This window comes from Neoarius graeffei, chromosome 2 (assembly GCF_027579695.1).
Source record: "Neoarius graeffei isolate fNeoGra1 chromosome 2, fNeoGra1.pri, whole genome shotgun sequence".
Taxonomy (NCBI): Eukaryota; Metazoa; Chordata; class Actinopteri; order Siluriformes; family Ariidae; genus Neoarius; species Neoarius graeffei.
The window spans coordinates 89,202,033-89,223,445 of NC_083570.1; the positions used below are offsets into that span (position 1 = coordinate 89,202,033).

Below are 21,413 nucleotides of genomic sequence, written 5' to 3' on the forward strand. Positions count from 1 at the left end.
CAAAAATACATGTGCCCTTATTATTCGCATCCCTGGAAATTTTTTAGAACACAATGTAACTGAAGCATGTTTCCCATTTCACTTGTACATTTTTGAGTTGAGTGGAGTGTGTAGGAAGGTTCAAGCTATAATACAGGACTTCCTGATTAACTGGGGAACGAATATGAGGTGACATAAAGGGCAAATTACTTTAGTCAGAAAGATAAGAGAAAGCACAAACCAAATGAGGGAGAAGTGTGTTGACTTTAATAAGTCAGGGAATGGTTTAAAAAAAATAGCTACTCGCCTGAAAATGTCCATTTCTACTGTTAGGGTAATAAAAATAAGGAGATGTCAACTGGAGCTGTTACAAACTTGCATGGAAGAACACCTAAGTTTATTTTGCCTCCACATACAGTAAGAAGGATGGTAATGGAGGCAAAAATAAATAAATAAATAAATAAATAAAATTCCCAAGGATCACTGATGTTGAATTACAAGAAAAAGTAAAATCTTAGGGTGTCCAAGTCTCCAAAACCACCATCAGATGCCACCTCCACGCCAACAGATTATTTGGAAGGTATACCAGAATAAAAAGCATTTTCTGTCACTTAACCACAAATGTAAGTGTCTGAAGTTTAAGAAACGCTGTGACAACTTTGACTAGAACTGTGATCTATGGTCTGATGTAACAAAAATGGAGCTCTTTGGCAATAAACACTCAAGATGGGTTTGGTGGAAAAAGAAGGATGGCTATAATGAAAAGAACCTGATCCCAACTTTAAAATAAGGTGGAAGTTCTGTGATGTTTTTGGGGCTGTTTTTCTTCCAAAATCCCTGGAAACCTGGTTAGGGCACATGGTGTAACTGAATCCATGAAAATTTTAAATCAAAATCTGGCTGCCTCTGCCACTAAACTAAAACTGGGTCATCATTGGATCTTCCAGCATGACAATGATCCGAAGCATCTGTCCAAATCAACACAAAAATGTTATGACTACAGAATCAATTTTCTGCCATGGCCATTTCAGTCCCCTGACCTGAACCCCACTGAAAACTTGTGAGGTGATCTGAAGAGGAGAGAGCACAAGAGAGGGCCAAGGATATTGGATGATCTGGAGAGACTGTGTAAAGAGGAATGGTCTCAGATGTCCTGCTCTGTATCTCCAACATTATAAAATGTTATTGGAGAAGACTCAGTGCTGTTTTACTGGCAAAGGGAGGTTGGACAAAGTGTTAAATAATAGTGGCACATGCGTTTTTGTTGAAAATAATTACTTCTTGATGAGGGATTTGTTTTTCTCTGAATACATTTATTTCAATTAAAGGTTGGATTTCTCTCTCTTTTTTTCCAGTGTGAGATGAAACGACTTCACTAAAAGGTTTATTTTTTCTTAACCTTTGTACCCCACTATTTTTCTTACAAGGGTGGCCAATAATTGTGGAAGGCACCATATATACGAATGCGAAGAACAGAAACAAAAATGCCATGCCCAGAACTAGAACCTTGGACAGCGACGAGTGACCCGTGGCACTGTTCGGCAGCCTGAGTGGCTGTGTGTTTTCTGTGCAGTTTTATTCCTATCTTTAATCAAGAGCGTGGTCTTTCCATTTAAGAGCTGCATTTATTCACTTCACAACCACGCTCTTGATTAAAGGTAGGAATAAAACTCCATAGTTTTCCAGTCCTTACATACCTGATTCTGCCTCAAACATATCTTGATCAAGTCACTCATTAGAGGGGTCTGATATGTTAAACGAATGGCATGCAATTTACATTAAACAAGCAAACAAACAATGACGGACAGCCACAAGCTTAATACATATCTATTTGCTTACACACATGCAAACAAACTTCGTCACACCCAGGTTATTTTGACCAATCAGAAATGGTCTCAATCAATCAGAGTTTTATTTTATCTTTAATCAAGGGCACGGTCTTTCAGTTTGAGAGCACTATTTATTCATATCATGCTCAGACTTTGCAGTGTTTCCCCTCAAAACATGCCCTTTCTCTCAAAAAGATGATACTTGTCTGCTAAGTTCTTCTGTAAAGCGAACTCACCGACAGAGGCAGTGACGATTTCACTGGTCAAAGTACGTTGCATTCTATTGATTGATAAATTCTGATTGGGTGATTTCACAAAAATCCAAGAGAGAACATGAATCTGTGAGCAGAAGATTCGCGAGCTCAAAAGTCTGAGTGCGAGGAGATGGGCTCAAACTGAAACACGGAATATTTGAACAAGGAACAGTATATAAACAAAAAATTCCGAGTAGGAACAGAGCAAATATACACACGAGCAGGGGCTATTTGAGACAAACGGAATTTTTCAAGGTTGTTTGCTTGTTTGCTTGTTTGTTTTGCAAAATCAGAACTTGAAATGAATAAATACTGCTTGCAATTTGAAAGACCACACTGTTGATTAAAGAAAGCTGGGAAACATAACTAAGATTTATAAGCACTGCTGCATGCTACTTTTAAATGGTTACACCGATAATTTCCCCTTCTTGGTGTTAAGTGGACTTTCTGATGGTTTAATGATGATATAATTATGCAGGATGGTTGTAAGTAAAATATAATGGATTGCCAGGGGCACCTAAACACGTAGAAGTTACCGTAGCCTTTTGGATTTAGCTGCAGAAGCATTTTTATTTCTCATCTTTTGTACATCATTTGGTTTAAACTCAAAGAAATTGCTAAACTCTAGAATCGCGCTGGTAAGGAATTCTATCTTACCTCACCAGAAGTTCTCCTCCTGCGATCTGGTATAACGAGTGTATTCCCATTACTACCCGGAACTATAGTAGATCCGATGCTCGTTCTGGGTCCAACTAACATGTAGCGTTTATCTCCGGATCTGTACTGGATGCTGTGACACAGTGTGCCGTCGTAATTTGTGTCTTGTAAATATTTGGAGGAATATTCTGTAGATTTGGAGCACTGCATTACAATCAGCACGATGATACTGACAATAAAAAGAAACGAAACCGAGCCCAATGTAATGATCAAATAAAATGTCACGTTAGTTTCTTCCTCTTCTTTTACTGTGTTTTTAACATCAGAAGCTGCAAAAGCCTCTTTGGGCTCAACAAGTTTAATGATCACAGTCGCTGATGCTGAAAGTGAAACGTTCCCATTGTCTTTGACCAGTATGACCAGTTTATGTTCAGCCTCATCTGTTTCTGTGAATGAGCGAAGGGTCCTTATCTGTCCTGTATAGCGGTCCAAACCAAAGAGACTGTGGTCACTCACTTCCTGCAGTGAAAATAATAACCAGCCGTTGTATCCTATATCCGCGTCATAGGCTCTCACTTTAGTCACCAAATGTCCTGCGTTGGCATTGCGGGGAATCTCCTCCACACCTTCAGCAGAACCGTTAGCGCTGACTGGATATAAGATCACTGGAACGTTGTCGTTCTGATCCAGAATGAACACGTTCACTGTGACGTTGCTGCTTAGAGACGGAGTTCCAGAATCTGTAGCGAGCACGTGGAACTGGAACGTTTTGGTCATTTCAAAGTCAAAACTTTTTAACGCGTATACGGCGCCATTTTCAGAATTGACATTGATAAAAGATGTGTGCTTGTTCTCTTTGAGATTATCTCTCCATATCTGATAGTTGATTATTGCGTTTTCATCTGAGTCTCGATCAAAAGCAAATACAGAAAATAAAGATGTTCCTGGAGAATTGTTTTCCATTACATAAAACGTATATGGGGAGCTAATAAACTCTGGACTATTGTCATTTACATCTGAAACTTGGACAGTTATAGTCTTCATCGACGACAATGGTGGGTTCCCTGCGTCTTTTGCGGATAAAGTAATAACATATTGAGATGCCATTTCCCTATCAAGTGATGACGATGTAACTAAGGAGTAAACATTATCATGTGAGGATGAAAAAAGCTTGAAAGGCAGGTCCTCGGGTACTGAACAAGAAACTTTTCCGTTGTCCCCAGAGTCCAAGTCAGATAAACTTATCAAAGCAACTGTAGTCCCAGATCGGGAATCTTCCGGAATGGCACTTGAAAATGAAGTCACCTCTATCTCTGGCGCATTGTCATTTACATCCACAATCTTTATACTTACTGTCTTGTCTGATATCATTGGTGCAAGCCCTTTGTCGGATGCTTGAATATCAACCTCATATGTGTCTTTAGTCTCAAAATCTAAAACTCCTTTCACAGTTATTTCGCCAGTGATCGGAGATATTTCAAAAAGTTCACGTAATTTATTATTTACATTATTACCTATGGAATAAACAATCTCGCCATTTGAGCCGTCATCCAGATCTGTGGCGTTCAGCTGTATGACTGTTGTGCCTATAGGTACGTTTTCGTGCAGCATTACAGTATAGGCATCTTCAGTAAAAACAGGTGCGTTATCATTTATATCCAGGACATTAATAATTACTTCCGTTGTCCCAGATTTTGGTGTTTTTCCGCCATCTGCAGCAGTTAATAATAATTTTATATTCTGTGCAGCTTCTCTGTCTAACTGTTTTTGTAATATCAGAATCGGAATTTTACCGTCTTTTCCACGATCTTTGACTTCGAGTCGGAAATGATCGTTCTGGCTGAGTTTATACGTTTGAATAGAATTTGATCCGCTGTCAGAGTCGTGGGCTGGCTTAAGCTGAAAACGGGTACCGGATAACGCCGACTCCCAGATCTCTAAGAGCGTTTCTTTTTCAGTAAAAACAGGAGCATGGTCATTCACATCTTTAATCTCCACAGTCACATAATGAATCTCCAGTGGATTTTCCATCGCGATTTTGAGATTGATCGTGCACGATATGCTTTTCTCGCACACCGTCTCTCTGTCTAAGTTTCCACTGACATACAACGCTCCGTCATTCTGATTTACCTTAAACAGTGACTCCTCTGAGGAGGATACGATGCGGAATCCTCTTTCTCTTAAGCTTCTTGCATCAATTCCTAAATCCTTTGCAATATTTCCAACCACAGTACCGTCCTTCTGCTCTTCAGAAACAGAATACCGTATCTGTGCCCATACTGCTCTTCCAAACAACAAAGATATAGCCATGAAGGCGAGCCGTATATGGACCCTTCGCCGTGAAGCGCCTCTCCTTTGTTCCATTTTGAGCGGTTAGTCTACAACACGTCCACAAAATAAATCACCTCAAATAAATGCGTATTAATCGAAGATTTGACCATAATATATTCTATTTTAGACTACGAAGTACGATAAGACTTAAGCATAGTCCCTCTCAATTCCGTCTGATATTTGGCATGTTTACGAGGCCACTGAAAGGGCGGGTAGAACAAACATCTTATTTTTACGTCATCAACCTTCTTCTAGTTGTATGCTGACATCTCGCGGATTAAAAGTATAATGCATTGAGAACCTTTAGTGGCAAGAAATAACTGGTAAAGAATTTTTGAAGTTCAGCCTTTGTCATTTGTAATTGGACAGTACTGTGTAGAACATAAGCTAACTAAACAAGCAAACCAACAGCCGAATAAACAACCGAATAAATCTGTGACAGCATATAGCTCAATGTCACGCTGGGTTCAAAATCAGTACGTGATCAGTGCTAGTATCCATGGACAAAAACTCGTCGTCCTTGGCACGTTTCTTTTGGGGCTCTTGTCCGAATCATTCCATATGATATTATGCATTTTACAACCCCCCTCCCTACCCCACTCCACCCCACCCCACTCCAATATACTGTCAGTATTTCTCTAACTTAGTCTTCTGCTTATTTTGTTCTATCTCGGTGTGAAAGCTGATGAACCCGGCTGCAAACAATTCACAAACTTTCCCCAGATACCTGCCCTTAATGTTGCGTTTGCTTTTCCCTGAATGAAACAGTGCAGTGTAATATTTTTAGGAATCTGGACTCAGCGGGCGAAATTAACTCGACGATCTTTCTGTTCACGACTGGTGGACATTTCTATAACGTATATTTGGTTATGGTGAAAAACAAATCTTCACCCACGCCCCCCAGGGTATATGTGTTGCATAATTTGGTAACATGTTAAATCAAACGAGATCCTCAAAACTAAAACGAGACCCAAGAAATAAATAGTAAGAGATTAAATAAAATGATAAAATGAAATAAAATAAACCGAGATTTACAAATCAATAAAATGGACACAAATATTTTATTTTGCACAAAAAATGTGTACAAAAAGGGTTAACAAATGCATTTTTTTGTGGAATAGGCTGCATTCAGGTGTATTTACTTATCAAGTGCATTCCACCTGCATTTTCTCTAATGGTGCTAAATCAGCCAATCAGGTTTCAAGACAACGGCATTACTGTTTTCCTTTCAGAAAAAGACTACACTTGGAGTGTCTTTTTTTTGGGGGGGGGGGGGGGGGAGCAGGAACTGAATGTATAATTTTAATAATTTCAAACATTTTACATTTTTACACTACAGTTAACATTGCTTCTTTCCTTATAAATGGTGAGGGAGCGTATACAACAGCACACTCTATGAAACGAAAGAATTGCATTTGTATGGCTTTCTTACCTCACCAGAAGTTCTCCTCCTGCGATCTGATATCACAAGAGTATTTCCATTACTGCCCGGAACTATAGTAGAACCGAGACTCGTTCTGGGTCCAACTAACATGTAGCGTTTATCTCCGGATCTGTACTGGATGCTGTGACACAGTGTTCCGTCGTAATTTGTGTCTTGTAAATATTTGGAGGAATAGTCTGTAGATTTGGAGCACTGCATTACAATCAGCACGATGATACTAACGATGAAAAGAAATGAAACTGAGCCCAATGTAATGATCAAATAAAATGTAACGTTATTTTCTTCCTCGTCTTCTTTTACTGCCTTTGTAGCATCAGAAGCTGCAAAAGCCTCTTTGGGTTCAACAAGTTTAATGATCACAGTCGCTGATGCTGAAAGTGAAACGTTCCCATTGTCTTTGACCAGTATGACCAGTCTATGTTCAGCCTCATCTGTTTCTGTGAATGAGCGAAGGGTCCTTATCTGTCCTGTATAGCGGTCCAAACCAAAGAGACTGTGGTCACTCACTTCCTGCAGTGAAAATAATAACCAGCCGTTGTATCCTATATCCGCGTCATAGGCTCTCACTTTAGTCACCAAATGTCCTGCGTTGGCATTGCGGGGAATCTCCTCCACACCTTCAGCAGAACCGTTAGCGCTGACTGGATATAAGATCACTGGAACGTTGTCGTTCTGATCCAGAATGAACACGTTCACTGTGACGTTGCTGCTTAGAGACGGAGTTCCAGAATCTGTAGCGAGCACGTGGAACTGGAACGTTTTGGTCATTTCAAAGTCAAAACTTTTTAACGCGTATACGGCGCCATTTTCAGAATTGACATTCATAAAAGATGTGTGCTTGTTCTCTTTGAGATTATCTCTCCATATCTGATAGTTGATTACTGCGTTTTCATCTGAGTCTCGATCAAAAGCAAATACAGAAAATAAAGATGTTCCCGGAGAATTGTTTTCCATTACATAAAACGTATATGGGGAGCTAATAAACTCTGGACTATTGTCATTTACATCTGAAACTTGGACAGTTATAGTCTTCATCGACGACAATGGTGGGTTCCCTGCGTCTTTTGCGGATAAAGTAATAACATATTGAGATGCCATTTCCCTATCAAGTGATGACGATGTAACTAAGGAGTAAACATTATCATGTGAGGATGAAAAAAGCTTGAAGGGCAGGTCCTCGGGTACTGAACAAGAAATTTTTCCGTTGTCCCCAGAGTCCAAGTCAGATACACTTATCAAAGCAACTGTAGTCCCAGATCGGGAATCTTCCGGAATGGCACTTGAAAATGAAGTCACCTCTATCTCTGGCGCATTGTCATTTACATCCACAATCTTTATAGTCACCGTCTTGTATGATGTCATTGGTGCAAGCCCTTTATCGGATGCTTGAATATCAACCTCATATTTGTCTTTAGTCTCAAAATTTAAAACTCCTTTCACAGTTATTTCGCCAGTGATCGGAGATATTTCAAAAAGTTCGCGGACCTTTTTATTTACATTATTACTTATCGAATAAACAATCTCGCCATTTGAGTCGTCATCCTGATCTGTGGCGTTCAGCTGTATGACTGTTGTGCCTATAGGTACGTTTTCGTGCAGCATTACAGTATAGGCATCTTCAGTAAAAACAGGTGCGTTATCATTTATATCCAGAACATTTATAATTACTTCCGCTGTCCCAGATTTTGGTGTTTTTCCGCCATCTACAGCGGTTAATAATAATTTTATATTCTGTGCAGCTTCTCTGTCTAACTGTTTTTGTAATATCAGAATAGGAATTTTACCGTCTTCTCCACGATCTTTGACTTCGAGTCGGAAATGATCGTTCTGACTGAGTTTATACGTTTGAATAGAATTTGATCCACCATCAGAGTCGTGGGCTGGCTGAAGCTGAAATCGCGTTCCAGGTAACGCTGACTCCGAAATCTCTAAACGCGTTCCTTTTTCAGTAAAAACAGGAGCATGGTCATTCACATCTATAATCTCCACAGTCACATAATGAATCTCCAGTGGATTTTCCATCGCGATTTTGAGATTGATCGTGCACGATATGCTTTTCTCGCACACCGTCTCTCTGTCTAAGTTTCCACTGACATACAACGCTCCGTCATTCTGATTTACCTTAAACAGTGACTCCTCTGAGGAGGATACGATGCGGAATCCTCTTTCTCTTAAGCTTCTTGCATCAATTCCTAAATCCTTTGCAATATTTCCAACCACGGTACCGTCCTTCTGCTCTTCAGAGACAGAATACCGTATCTGTGCCCATACTGCTCTTCCAAACAACAAAGATATAGCCATGAAGGCGAGCCGTATATGGACCCTTCGCCGTGAAGCGCCTCTCCTTTGTTCCATTTTGAGCGGTTACAACACGTCCACAAAATAAATCACCTCAAATAAATGCGCATTAATCGAAGATTTGACCATAATATAATCTATTCTAGACTACGAAGTACGATAAGACTTAAGCATAGTCTCTCTCCATTCCGTCTGATATTTGGCATGTTTACGAGGCCACTGAATGGGCGGGTAGAACAAACATCTTATTTTTACCTCATCAGCGATCTTCTAGTTGTATGCTGACATCTCGCGTATTAAAAGTATAATGCATTGAGAACCTTTAGTGGCAAGAAATAACTGGTAAAGAATTTTTGACGTTCAGCCTTTGTCGTTTGTAATTGGACAGTATTGTGTAGAACATGCATGTTAACAAGCTAACTAAACAAGCAAACAAACTGCCGAATAAACAACCGAATAAATATGTGACAGTATATAGCTCGAAGTCACGCTGGGTTCAAAATCAGTACATGATCAGTGCTAGTACCATGGACAGAGACTCGTCGTCCTTGGCACGTTTCTTTTGGGGTTCTTGTCCGAATCATTCCATATGATATTATGCATTTAACAACCCCCCTCTCTACCCCACCCCACCGCACCCCACTCCACCCCAATGTACTGTCAGTACTATTAGTCTTCTGCTTATTTTGTACTATCTCGGTGTGAAAGCTGATAAACCCGGCTGCAAACAATTCACAAACTTTCCCCAGATACCTCCCCTTAATGTTGCATTTGCTTTTCCCTGAATGAAACAGTGCAGTGTAATATTTTTAGGAATCTGGACTCAGCGGGCGAAATTAACTCGACGATCTTTCTGTTCACTACTGGTGGGCATTTCTATGATGTTTATTTGGTTATGGTGAATAACAAATCTTCCCCCACGCCCTCCCTTAGTGTTGCATAATTTGGTAACATGTTAAATCAAACGAGATCCTCAAAACTAAAACGAGACCCAATAAATAAATAGTAAGAGATAAAATAAAATAAAATAAAATAAAATAAAATGAACCGAGATTCACAAATCAATAAAATGGGCACAAATATTTTATTTTGCACAAAAAAATGTGTAAAAAGAGGGTTAACAAATGCTTTTTTTGTGGAATAGGCTGCATTCAGGTGTATTTATTTATCAAGTGCATTACACCTGCATTTTTCTCTACTGGTTCTAAATCAGCCAATCAGGTTTCAAGACAACGGCCACACCCACTCTTTCGTTGAAGAGTGACGTCTGCAAAGCTTAAGATTTACAAAAGCGGCTTAATACTTTAAGTCTAACAACCTCCATTATCAGATTTTAAAATCACTCTGATCCGTTCTCACTGCGTGTTGATAGGCATTACTGTTTTCCTTTCAGAAAAAACACTACACTTGTAGTGTCTTTTTTTTGGGGGGGGGGGGGGGAGCAGGAACTGAATGCATAATTTTAATAATTTCAAACCTTTTAGTTAACATTGCTTCTTTCCTTATAAATGGTGAGGGAGCGTATACAACAGCACACTCTATGAAACGAAAAAAATTGCATTTGTATGGCTTTCTTACCTCACCAGAAGTTCTCCTCCTGCGATCTGATATCACAAGAGTATTTCCATTACTGCCCGGAACTATAGTAGAACCGATACTCGTTCTGGGTCCAACTAACATGTAGCGTTTATCTCCGGATCTGTACTGGATGCTGTGACACAGTGTTCCGTCGTAATTTGTGTCTTGTAAATATTTGGAGGAATAGTCTGTAGATTTGGAGCACTGCATTACAATCAGCACAATGATACTGACGATGAAAAGAAATGAAACCGAGCTCAATGTAATGATCAAATAAAATGTAACATTATTTGTTTCCTCTTCTTTTACTGCCTTTGTAACATCAGAAGCTGCAAAAGCCTCTTTGGGCTCCGCAAGTTTAATGATCACAGTCGCTGATGCTGAAAGTGAAACGTTTCCATTGTCTTTGACCAGTATGACCAGTCTATGTTCAGCCTCATCTGTTTCTGTGAATGAGCGAAGGGTCCTTATCTGTCCTGTATAGCGGTCCAAACCAAAGAGACTGTGGTCACTCACTTCCTGCAGTGAAAATAATAACCAGCCGTTGTATCCTATATCCGCGTCATAGGCTCTCACTTTAGTCACCAAATGTCCTGCGTTGGCATTGCGGGGAATCTCCTCCACACCTTCAGCAGAACCGTTAGCGCTGACTGGATATAAGATCACTGGAACGTTGTCGTTCTGATCCAGAATGAACACGTTCACTGTGACGTTGCTGCTTAGAGACGGAGTTCCAGAATCTGTAGCGAGCACGTGGAACTGGAACGTTTTGGTCATTTCAAAGTCAAAACTTTTTAACGCGTATACGGCGCCATTTTCAGAATTGACATTCATAAAAGATGTGTGCTTGTTCTCTTTGAGATTATCTCTCCATATCTGATAGCTGATTACTGCGTTTTCAACTGAGTCTCGATCAAAAGCAAATACAGAAAATAAAGATGTTCCCGGAGAATTGTTTTCCATTACATAAAACGTATATGGGGAGCTAATAAACTCTGGACTATTGTCATTTACATCTGAAACTTGGACAGTTATAGTCTTCATCGACGACAATGGTGGGTTCCCTGCGTCTTTTGCGGATAAAGTAATAACATATTGAGATGCCATTTCCCTATCAAGTGATGACGATGTAACTAAGGAGTACACATTATCATGTGTGGAAGAAAAAAGCTTGAAAGGCAGGTCCTCAGGTACTGAACAAGAAACTTTTCCGTTGTCCCCAGAGTCCAAGTCAGATACACTTATCAAAGCAACTGTAGTCCCAGATCGGGAATCTTCCGGAATGGCACTTGAAAATGAAGTCACCTCTATCTCTGGCGCATTGTCATTTACATCCACAATCTTTATAGTCACCGTCTTGTCTGATATCATTGGTACAAGCCCTTTATCGGATGCTTGAATATCCACCTCATATTTGTCTTTGGTCTCAAAATTTAAAACTCCTTTAACAGTTATTTCGCCAGTGATCGGAGATATTTCAAAAAGTTCGCGGACCTTTTTATTTACATTATTACTTATCGAATAAACAATCTCGCCATTTGAGCCCTCATCCAGATCTGTGGCGTTCAGCTGTATGACTTTTGTGCCTATAGGCGCGTTTTCGTGCAGCATTACAGTATAGGCATCTTCAGTAAAAACAGGCGCGTTATCATTTATATCCAGAACATTTATAATTATTTCCATTGTCCCAGATTTTGATGGTTTTCCACCATCTACAGCACTTAATAACAATTTTATATTGTGTGCAACTTCTCTGTCTAACTGCTTTTGTAATATCAGAATAGGAATTTTACCGTCATCATCACGATCTTTGACTTCGAGTCGGAAATGATCATTGTGGCTGAGTTTATAACTCTGAATAGAGTTGCTGCCACTGTCCGGGTCGTGAGCTGCTTGGAGCTGGAATCGTGTCCCCGGAAAAGCTGATTCTCCTATATCCAAATGTTTTGTTTTCTGAATAAAATTCGGAGCATTATCGTTTATGTCCAAAATATGTATCGTCACGTAGTGAATCTCCAGTGGATTTTCAAGAACAATTTTCAAATTTTCCAAACAAGCGCTGCCTCCTGCGCAGACCTCCTCTCTGTCTATTTTTCCGTTAACATACAGCCCTCCGTCGTCCTGATTCACCCTGAACCTCGACTCTGCCGAGGCTGATACAATGCGTAATCCTCGCTCTTTTAGGATCCTGTGGTCGATACCTAAATCCTTGGCGAGATTCCCAACCATGGTACCGTCATTCTGTTCTTCAGAAATGGACCATTGTATCTGCGCCAAAATCGTGTCCTCAAACAACAGCAAAATTGCCACAAAGAGTAATCTTTGGTGTGGTTTCCGCCATATCGCACGTCCTCTTTGTTCCATTTTCCAGCTATCACAACAACGATCTACATAAAACATGAAGGCTAATCCATTAATATTAATATTGTTTATACAACACTGGTGATATCAGCATCGCCAATTCAACTATAATAAAGAAACAAGGTAGGCTATCGATAGCTTAGGCTTTAAGCAGTTGCCTGAATGTACAGAGGAAGTGAAGGGGTGGGGTGTAGTTTTGACGTCTGGAACCATAAGTGGTTTTGTACTGACACCTCGAGGCTGCTACTGAGCTCGAAGTTCAGAGCAGCATGAGAGTGGAAACTGCAGTCTATTTTTTTTCTTTTAAATAACAAAATGGGAACACCTCTGAGCATTGGTGAGACTACTGTTGAAATAGTGGCTCCCTTCAAAAATGGCTGGGTGTCCACATCAGGAAAGATCTCACACAGACAGTCAACACATCCCACCTTGTGAAAAAGATCTAGCAGGAGGCTAAAGAAAGTAAACCTATCCAGACTTCTCATAATCTTCTACAGGTCCACAGCGCAGTGCTGACAGACCACAAAACTCGAAAAATATGCAAGTTCATCCACATTATGTTCAAACAGCTATCAAGGATGTTTACATCAAGAGATGTTTGAAAAACCTTAAAGCATAATCTCAAACCCTACACACCCCAATTATAACTTCTTTTACCTTCTGCAATCTGGGAAATGCTTCTGAAACATTCAGACATGCGTCATTGCACTGAAGAATAATCTATCATCAGCCATTGCTGTTACAATAGCAATGTTTACCCACCTGTAAATGTCTGATACTATCTCATCTCATCTCATTATCTCTAGCTGCTTTATCCTTCTACAGGGTCGCAGGCAAGCTGGAGCCTATCCCAGCTGACTACGGGCGAAAGGCGGGGTACACCCTGGACAAGTCGCCAGGTCATCACAGGGCTGACACATAGACACAGACAACCATTCACACTCACATCTACGGTCAATTTAGAGTCACCAGTTAACCTAACCTGCATGTCTTTGGACTGTGGAGGAAACCGGAGCACCCGGAGGAAACCCACGCGGACACGGGGAGAACATGAAAACTCCGCACAGAAAGGCCCTTGCCAGCCACGGGGCTTGAACCCGGACCTTCTTGCTGTGAGGCGACAGCGCTAACCACTACACCACCATGCTGCCCATGTCTGATAATATGTTATACTTAATCCTTGTGAATTTTGCCACTACTTTATTGTAATGTACACTAAGTTGGCAGCCAGTCACAGTCAAGTGAACACTTGTGAGTTCAATCCATAAATAGATCCATCTATACAGACCTACAGTTCAGAGTTGAGTTTCATATGCATAGAGTGCATGCAGAAATTTTTTTATGACATTTGAGGCCAATATTCAATACATTAATATGAAAGGAAGGAGACAGAAGCTTAATGAAAGACACAGCTTATCTCACCGATTAAAAATGTTTATGAATTTGACCACTTAAATAGCAAATTAAATGTATACTAAAATAGAATATCTGAGTAAGTAGTGATTGTGTACACCTCTTGATGGTTTGTGGCTATTTATGTGTTTTTGTTTGTTTGTTTGTTTGTTTGTTTTTCTCAGTAGGCCACCAGATGTGAGTGGGAGATCAAACTCTGTGCAAGGAATTGAACTTGAATTTGGACCAACTGAAAGCCCACATGATCACTTCTACTCAAGAAATTTCTGATATTTTCCGAGGAGTAACCTAATAATAGTTTTAATAAGCTGAATGACCATGTCATCAACTTTAACAGCTGACTAGCCCATCTCTGATCGGGCATCCCATCCATCGATTATCTGTCGATTATCTGTAGCTACTTATCCTGTCCAGGGTTGCAGGCAAGCTGGAGCCTATCCCAGCTGACTTTGGCAAGAGGCGGGGTACACCCTGGACGAGTCACCAGGTTGACACATAGAGACAAACAATCATTCACACCTACGGTCAATTTAGAGCCACCAATTAGCCTAACCTGCATGTCTTTGGACTGTGGGGGAAAACGGAGCACCCAGAGGAAACCCATGCATACACGGGGAAAACATGCAAACTCCACAAAGAAAGGCCTCCGCTGACTGCTGGGCTCGGACCCAGGGCCTTCTTGCTGTAAGGTGACAGTGGTAACCACTGCTCCACTGTGCCGCCACATCCCTTGTAAAGATCGAGAAAAATCTGACCTTTAATTGAAATAAATTTATTCAGAAATAAAAAATTCCCTCACCAAGAAATAATTATTTTCAACAAAAAACACATTGGCCACTATTATTGGCATCCCTACATTTAATACTTTGTCCAACCCCCTTTCCCAGTGAAATAGCACTGAGTCTTCTCCTATAATATTTTATATGCTTGAAGAATACAGAGCAGGGCATCTGAGACCATTCCTCTTTGCACATCTCTCCAGATCATCCAGGGTCCCAGGCCCTCTCTTGTGCACTCTCCTCTTCAGTTCAGCTGCCACAGAAAGCAGTTCAGATCTGATTCTTTAACAAAACTATGTGAAACGAATCCTCAGGAAACTAGACTTGCAGGTCAAGCAATCCAAAATTGGAATTTTCTGAGGTTCCTGCCTGTTATTTTTGGTGACAAAGTACCAGATGCAGGAGATGCTGTATAGCCGCTAACACTGCAATTGACGACTTGTCTCAGATTATCTATGTGGACGTTCTCCTTCAGGAATATTTAGAATCCAGAAGGCTGCACTTTCCTGAACACAAACTCAGGCCAAAATATCACCATGACCTTCTTCTTTCTTTTGATCTCTTCTGCTGTGTTGTCATGACTGTCTATTCTTTTCTGCAGACTGAAGGGAGTGTGTGTGGCATTTTGTCACGTTCTTTTCTGCATCTTCAGGGTGCTTTCTGTTTGATCGTGTTCCCTTCTGTTCTCTTCTGGTATACTCTGTTGTATTGTCCTGGTCTATCCTATTCTGTATTGTTATTGCTGTTATATTATTATTATTGTTGTTGGGTTTTTGTGTTCTCTTCTGTTTTGTGTGGCGGCACGGTGGTGTAGTGGTTAGCACTATCAACTCACAGAAAGAAGGTCCTGGGTTCAAACCCAGCAGCTGGCTAGGGCCTTTCTGTGTGGAGTTTGCATGTTCTCCCCATGTCTGCGTGGGTTTCCTCCGGGTGCTCCGGTTTTCCCCACAGTCCAAAGACATGCAGGTTAGGCTAATTGGTGGCTCTAAATTGACTGTAGGTGTGAATGGTTGTTTGTGTCTATGTGTTAGCCCTGCGATAACCTGGCAACTTGTCCAGGGTGTACCCCGCCTCTCGCCCATAGTCAGCTGGGATAGGCTACAGCTTGCCTGCGACCCTGTAGAACAGGATAAGCAGCTACAGATAATGGATGGATGGATGTTCTGTGTGTGTACATTCTCTTCTCTATGTTCTATGGTATCTTGGTGTATGCTGGTTTGTCATATTCTGTTCTGTCCTGGGTTGTACTGCTCTGTCATGTTCTGTTTTCTATTTCTGTCAATAGTGCATTATGCTGTCATTCCTAGTCCTGGGTATGACTTTAAACTGCAACCAGTGGTGAGTCTTAGGTCCGGGAGGACTGGAGTATTGGGGAAAGTGGAGTTGCCTCTTAATCACCATTGCTCCCAGGTCTGCTCTGACCCGGAGTGGTAGCACCTGCCTGGGTTTCAGCTATGGGTTAAATAGTACATCACCAATAAGGCACTGGCAGCAGGGTGCTTTTTGGTGCAATGTGGCAGATGAACCCAACAGGGTCAATGGCACACCACCAGATGGCATGCAGAAGACCCACTCAAATGGCCAACAGATGGCATCACTTGGCAAGTCAGTTGTCACTGCAGGGCAACTTCCATACCCGTCAGGTCTGTGGCACTTTTGTGCACCACTTGGGATCAGATCTGGAAGTCCAGAGAAACGGGGTCACAACATCATTTGTCTTACCTTACTGTGCAAGGTGCTTCATTAGGAAAGCAGATTTCTGTGCATCCTAATGAAGCAATCATCATCAATAGCTATGGACAGCCAATGACGATTTATGACATTACCCAAGTTTGATTCTAAAATTTGGCCCTCTGATAAGGTTGTGGACTATGCACTTTGAAAGTAAGCACAGCTATTTTAAGAGATGTACAAGAGAATTGAAAAACTTTAAGAACTTGTGCCTCACTCTCTCTGAAAGACAAATTTTTGCAAACCTATATTTCAGCTACATCATATCCTGCACTTATACAGGGAAAATATAGCTCACCATTTCATTATGAGCTTTACAGTGATACAGTAATACACGTGATCAGATAATTAGGTTTTAATAACGAAAACACAAATCTCTGTGGGCATCCAGTTTAAAGGCACAATATACAAGAAAGGACAGTTTTTGTAACTAAGGATGATGACTCTTTGGAGTTTGGGGAGCTTGTTGCAATTATTCTTAAGGATAACTCTTTTGTTTATTTGCTAATGAGGTTATTTGAGACAGTACCTTCTTCAGTATCATCTTTACTCAGTGAATCATACAGGGGAGAGAATGTAATGTTTTACAGGAATCACTTGATTGACTTCTATCCACTTACTGTATATCTTGCACAATGAATGGGAAAGAAGTCACTCTGAAGCACAACATTTGGTCAGAGTAGTAACAGAAGCTCTTGCTGCAGGATATTGCATGAAACATTTACATGTAATTTATTATGTTGTTTTTTCCATATTAATCATGCATAACCCAGAACAGACCAGCTCAACCAGTGCCATCACAGTGGTGTTGCCAGATCTGCCAATCCCACTTCTAAAATTAGTTGAAGAGACATTACAAGTCACTAGGAGTGAAGGCTGCTGAAGATTTATATTATGTCCAAGAAGCTGACTGAGTGTCATCACTGAGGCCAGTCCAGGCAAGAAAACAAGTGCAAGGTTGGACCAAGAATCACAAGTTTATTTCAACTTGTAATACATAACAATGACACGTCACTCACTTTATTAAAAGTCTAGTGATCTGTAACATACTCCAGAATGACATTTTCCTTATGTTTAGATTGAAAGAAATGTTTACCTTGCCTGGGATGGAGTCCACCAGGGGACGAGGTATTGTTTTCGGTGGGGTTTCTTTGTTTGTTTTTTTTTGTTAGCAACATTACCAGAAAACGGTTGGACCAATCTTCATGACACTTTCAGGATAGATGGGCATTGATCTAAAATAGAACCTTCAACATTTTGAGGGTCATCTGATCAAGGTCAAGGTTACCAAAAAGGTCAAAATAATTTTTGGTGCAAATGGTGTCCCAATGTCCCGAATGTGTCCCCAATCACTCCCTACTCACTACATAGTGGACTATATAGTCAGGTCGCCATTTTGTAGTGCAGTCCGAATGTATAGTGAGCATTATTACACCCTATATAGTGCACTCAAATGCCGCTTTTCCACTACAAACGTGGCTGAGCTGTGCCGTGCTGAGTTGGGCTGAGCTGTGCCGTGCTGAGTTGGGCTGAGTCGAGCTGAGCGGGGCTGTTGGAGTTGCATTTCGACTACAACTGCGCTGAACCGTGCTGGCTGGAAGTGGGTGGACACATTGGGTGGAGTTAGCAAAAGTGGGTGGACGTCACGTGATGTCGTTAAGCAGCGCAAACAGTGACATCAGTGATCTTTTAAGCGGTAGTCTCACAACCCGAATAGTAAACAATAAACATGGAGGACATGGAGTCGTTAGTGTTGCTGGTCTTGGTGCTGTGGCTTGTTGTCACCGACAACGCCAACAGATACTGGCAAGAGCGTATAGATGAGGCGAGGCGCATAAGGCTTCAGAAATTCTCGTAATTCGTAATTATTCTTCTTCCGGGTTTACGGTGCTTACAGATCCCAGCGTGTGTGGGCATGTGAGGACACTCCTCCTCACCAATCAGTGCACTGGGGAGTGTCTGCTCACGCCCCCAGCCTCACTCAGCTGGCTTTGGCTCGCTTCAGCCCCACTCCAAAACGGTGCGAGTTTTAGGGGCTAAGCAGGGCTGAAGCGAGCCGAGTCGTGCTGTTCTTTGGTAGTCGAAACGCGAGCCGTCTTGGGCTGAAGTGAGCTGAAGTGAGCTGAAGTGAGCTGAAAAAGGGTAGTGGAAAAGGGCCAAAAGTATCTCACAATGCATCATGAAAAGTAGTGCCATGGCAAGGAAGAAAAAAAAGCCACGGCAAAGAAGAAGTTTTATCATTTAATCAATGAGCTCACTATATAGTCCTCTATATAGTAATTCCCTATATAGTGAGTAGGGCATAGTGAATGAGTGAGTGTTTTAGGACACAGAATTTGTAACCAATGAGCACTTATCCTGATCAAGTTTGATTACCCATTCTATTTCTTGATAAACTTCTGAACTAATCAGAGCTAGAAACAAAATAAGAGAAACCTCGTTATAACTTCATAGTATTGGAAGATAATCAACAGATACAAAGATAAATGAAATTCACCTTGTGGTTCGCCAAGGCTACTGATTCAATATCAGGTAAGTGGTGTTTATTTTAAGAAAATTTACCTTTTGATTATCACAGCTTTTGTTTAATCCTTCTGAAAGGTCAAATGAAAGGTTTTGTAAGGGTTTTTTTTTGCTTTTTGGCAGATATTTAGAGTCTTTACACTACACTTATGAAACAAAATGTTCTCAAAGTTCAAAGTCAAACTTTATTGTCATTCAGACCATACAACAAGCAGTGCATGGCTGAAAGAAATTACATTTCCCCACACTCCAATGTGCTGGTATGTACAATAAACACTAAACATGTTACAGTAAATGCACACAAGACAACAATAGGAAAACAAACTAGACAGCTAGACAGACTTGCATATTGCACTATAAACACAGATGTCGACCAATAGACAGTGACAGTAGGACCACAAACAAGCATTGCACAAGAGAATATATTGCACAAAAAATGGGTGAGAACCATAAAACTGGTGGGTGATGATAAAGTGCATAGTGATGGCATTGAGTTATTGCACAGGATAACAAGATATTGCACTTTTGCAAGGCACTGTATTTCTATTAATTTAGAAAATCCAGAAGAGAGGTGCACAAAACTAGTCTTTCAGTTGGTTTAAGAGGTTTTTTTTTTAATTCAAAAAGATATTGCACAGATATTGCACAGGATGACAGCATATTATACCAGATAGCAGAATTTCAACAATTTGTATGTTCATTAAGGGGGTCGTCAGTTGTAACAGTCTGTGTATGTTAGTGGGTCCAACAGTCCTGAGTCCATCATGTTCATGTGAACTTTTTAAATGTGTTAAGTATTCTGATGGCTTGTGGGAAGAAGCTATTGCTGAGTCTGGCAGTCTTGCACCATGAACTATGGTAGCATTTACTCGAAGGTAGAAGGGAGAACAAACCATATGCAGGATGGGTGGGGTCTTTGATTATATTGATGGCTCTGTTGCTGCAGTGTGACTGGTACAGCTCTTGTATGGGTGTTTGGGATGTTCTGGCGATCTTTCTGCTGTTTTCACCACTCTTTGGAGGGCCTTCTGTTCAGAGACAGAGCAGCTGCCATATCAGACTGAGAGGCTGCTGGTAAGGATACTCTCAAAGGCGCCTCTGTAAAATGTTGTGAGGACAGGGGGTGGAAGGTCAGCTCTCCTCATCCATCACAGGAAGTGTAGGCATTGCTGTGTCCTCTTGACAAGGGAGGTGGTGTTAGCAGTCCATGTTAGGTTGTCTGTGATGTGCACCCCCAGGAACTTGGTGCTTCTCACAGACTCCACAGTGCTGCCATGGGTGGGGTGTGAGGTGAATGCTTCCTTCTGAAGTCAACTGTGAGCTCCTTTGTTTTGTTGATGTTCAGTTATAGATTGTTGTTATCACACCAGGCAATGAGTTGGTTTACCTCCTCTCTGTAGTCTGAGTCATCATTGTTGCTGATGAGGCCCACCACTGTTGTGTCATTGTGGCAGTGGGGGCGTAGTCAAGTGTCGGTCTGTGACCAGAGGGCCGAGTCAGGGAAGGTAAGTGGCAGAATCACTGCACCTGATGTCAATTAACCTGTGTTTGTGTGTCTACCCCAGTGACTGCGCCCTATATAAGGAGGGAGAGAGAGGAAGAAGAAAGCTCTCTCCCGAACCAGATGACGAATGTGTGTGTGCGTGTGTCTGGGTGACTGGGAGTTGTGTGTGACTGAAAAGTAACACAATAAAGAGTTTTGACAACTCAGTTCTGGCCTGCCGTACTTCTGTGCTCCACCCACCCACTCAAACTCTTACAGTGGTGCCGAAACCCAGGACGGAGCACAGAGGAGAACAGCCCCATGGAGTCCTCCCCCTTCACAGACCTGGTCCACGCCCTTGCCACGGCCCAACATAGCCAGCACCAGGCATTGGTCACCCTCTGAAAGAAGCGAGAGCAAAGGTTCGAGACCCTGGTGCTGGCACAACAGGAAGATTGTCAGGCGTTCCGGCACCTCCTCGCGTCAGTGGGATCCACCACCTCCACCACTGCGGGCCTTCCCCACCTTACCCTAACGAAGATGGGCCCACACGACGACCCCGAGGCCTTCCTCGTGCTATTCGAACAAGCAGCAGAGGCCTTGGGCTGGCCGGGGGAACAGCGCGCAGCACGCCTCCTCCCCCTGCTAACTGGTGAGGCGCAGCTGACTGCGCTACAGCTCCCTGCCGACAGCCGGCTGGTCTATGCGGACCTGCGCCGGACCGTCCTCCAGCGTGTGGGGCACACCCCTGAA

General features: G+C 41.7%; 3 protein-coding genes across 3 annotated transcripts; all 3 read right to left on the reverse strand.

The window, feature by feature from the left end:
* Positions 1-2,710: 2,710 nt before the first annotated feature.
* Positions 2,711-5,204, reverse strand: LOC132874283 (protocadherin alpha-8-like). Its single transcript, XM_060910337.1, has one exon. It carries the CDS (start codon positions 5,081-5,083, stop codon positions 2,711-2,713), a length of 2,373 nt encoding a protein of 790 aa, XP_060766320.1. The 5' UTR covers positions 5,084-5,204.
* A 1,239-nt stretch (positions 5,205-6,443) lies between these two features.
* Positions 6,444-8,897, reverse strand: LOC132870111 (protocadherin alpha-8-like). The gene has a single exon (XM_060903670.1). The coding sequence runs from the start codon at positions 8,847-8,849 to the stop codon at positions 6,444-6,446; it is 2,406 nt and encodes an 801-aa protein (XP_060759653.1). The 5' UTR covers positions 8,850-8,897.
* A 1,099-nt stretch (positions 8,898-9,996) lies between these two features.
* On the reverse strand, positions 9,997-12,734 carry LOC132870119 (protocadherin gamma-A11-like). The gene is made up of 2 exons (XM_060903682.1): positions 10,352-12,734; positions 9,997-10,067 (listed from the first exon to the last, which is right to left on the reverse strand). Exons 1-2 carry the CDS (start codon positions 12,732-12,734, stop codon positions 9,997-9,999), a joined length of 2,454 nt encoding a protein of 817 aa, XP_060759665.1.
* Positions 12,735-21,413: the final 8,679 nt, after the last annotated feature.

Bases quoted from the DNA above. Each gene is read 5' to 3' on its own strand.
- LOC132870119 (XM_060903682.1), bottom strand. From the start codon at position 12,734: ATGGAACAAAGAGGACGTGCGATATGGCGGAAACCACACCAAAGATTA. The intron at 10,068-10,351 runs GCAATTTTTTTC...GTAAATCTTAAG, and splicing joins GGTAAGAAAGCCATACAAAT to CTTTGCAGACGTCACTCTTC.
- LOC132870111 (XM_060903670.1), bottom strand. From the start codon at position 8,849: ATGGAACAAAGGAGAGGCGCTTCACGGCGAAGGGTCCATATACGGCTC.
- LOC132874283 (XM_060910337.1), bottom strand. From the start codon at position 5,083: ATGGAACAAAGGAGAGGCGCTTCACGGCGAAGGGTCCATATACGGCTC.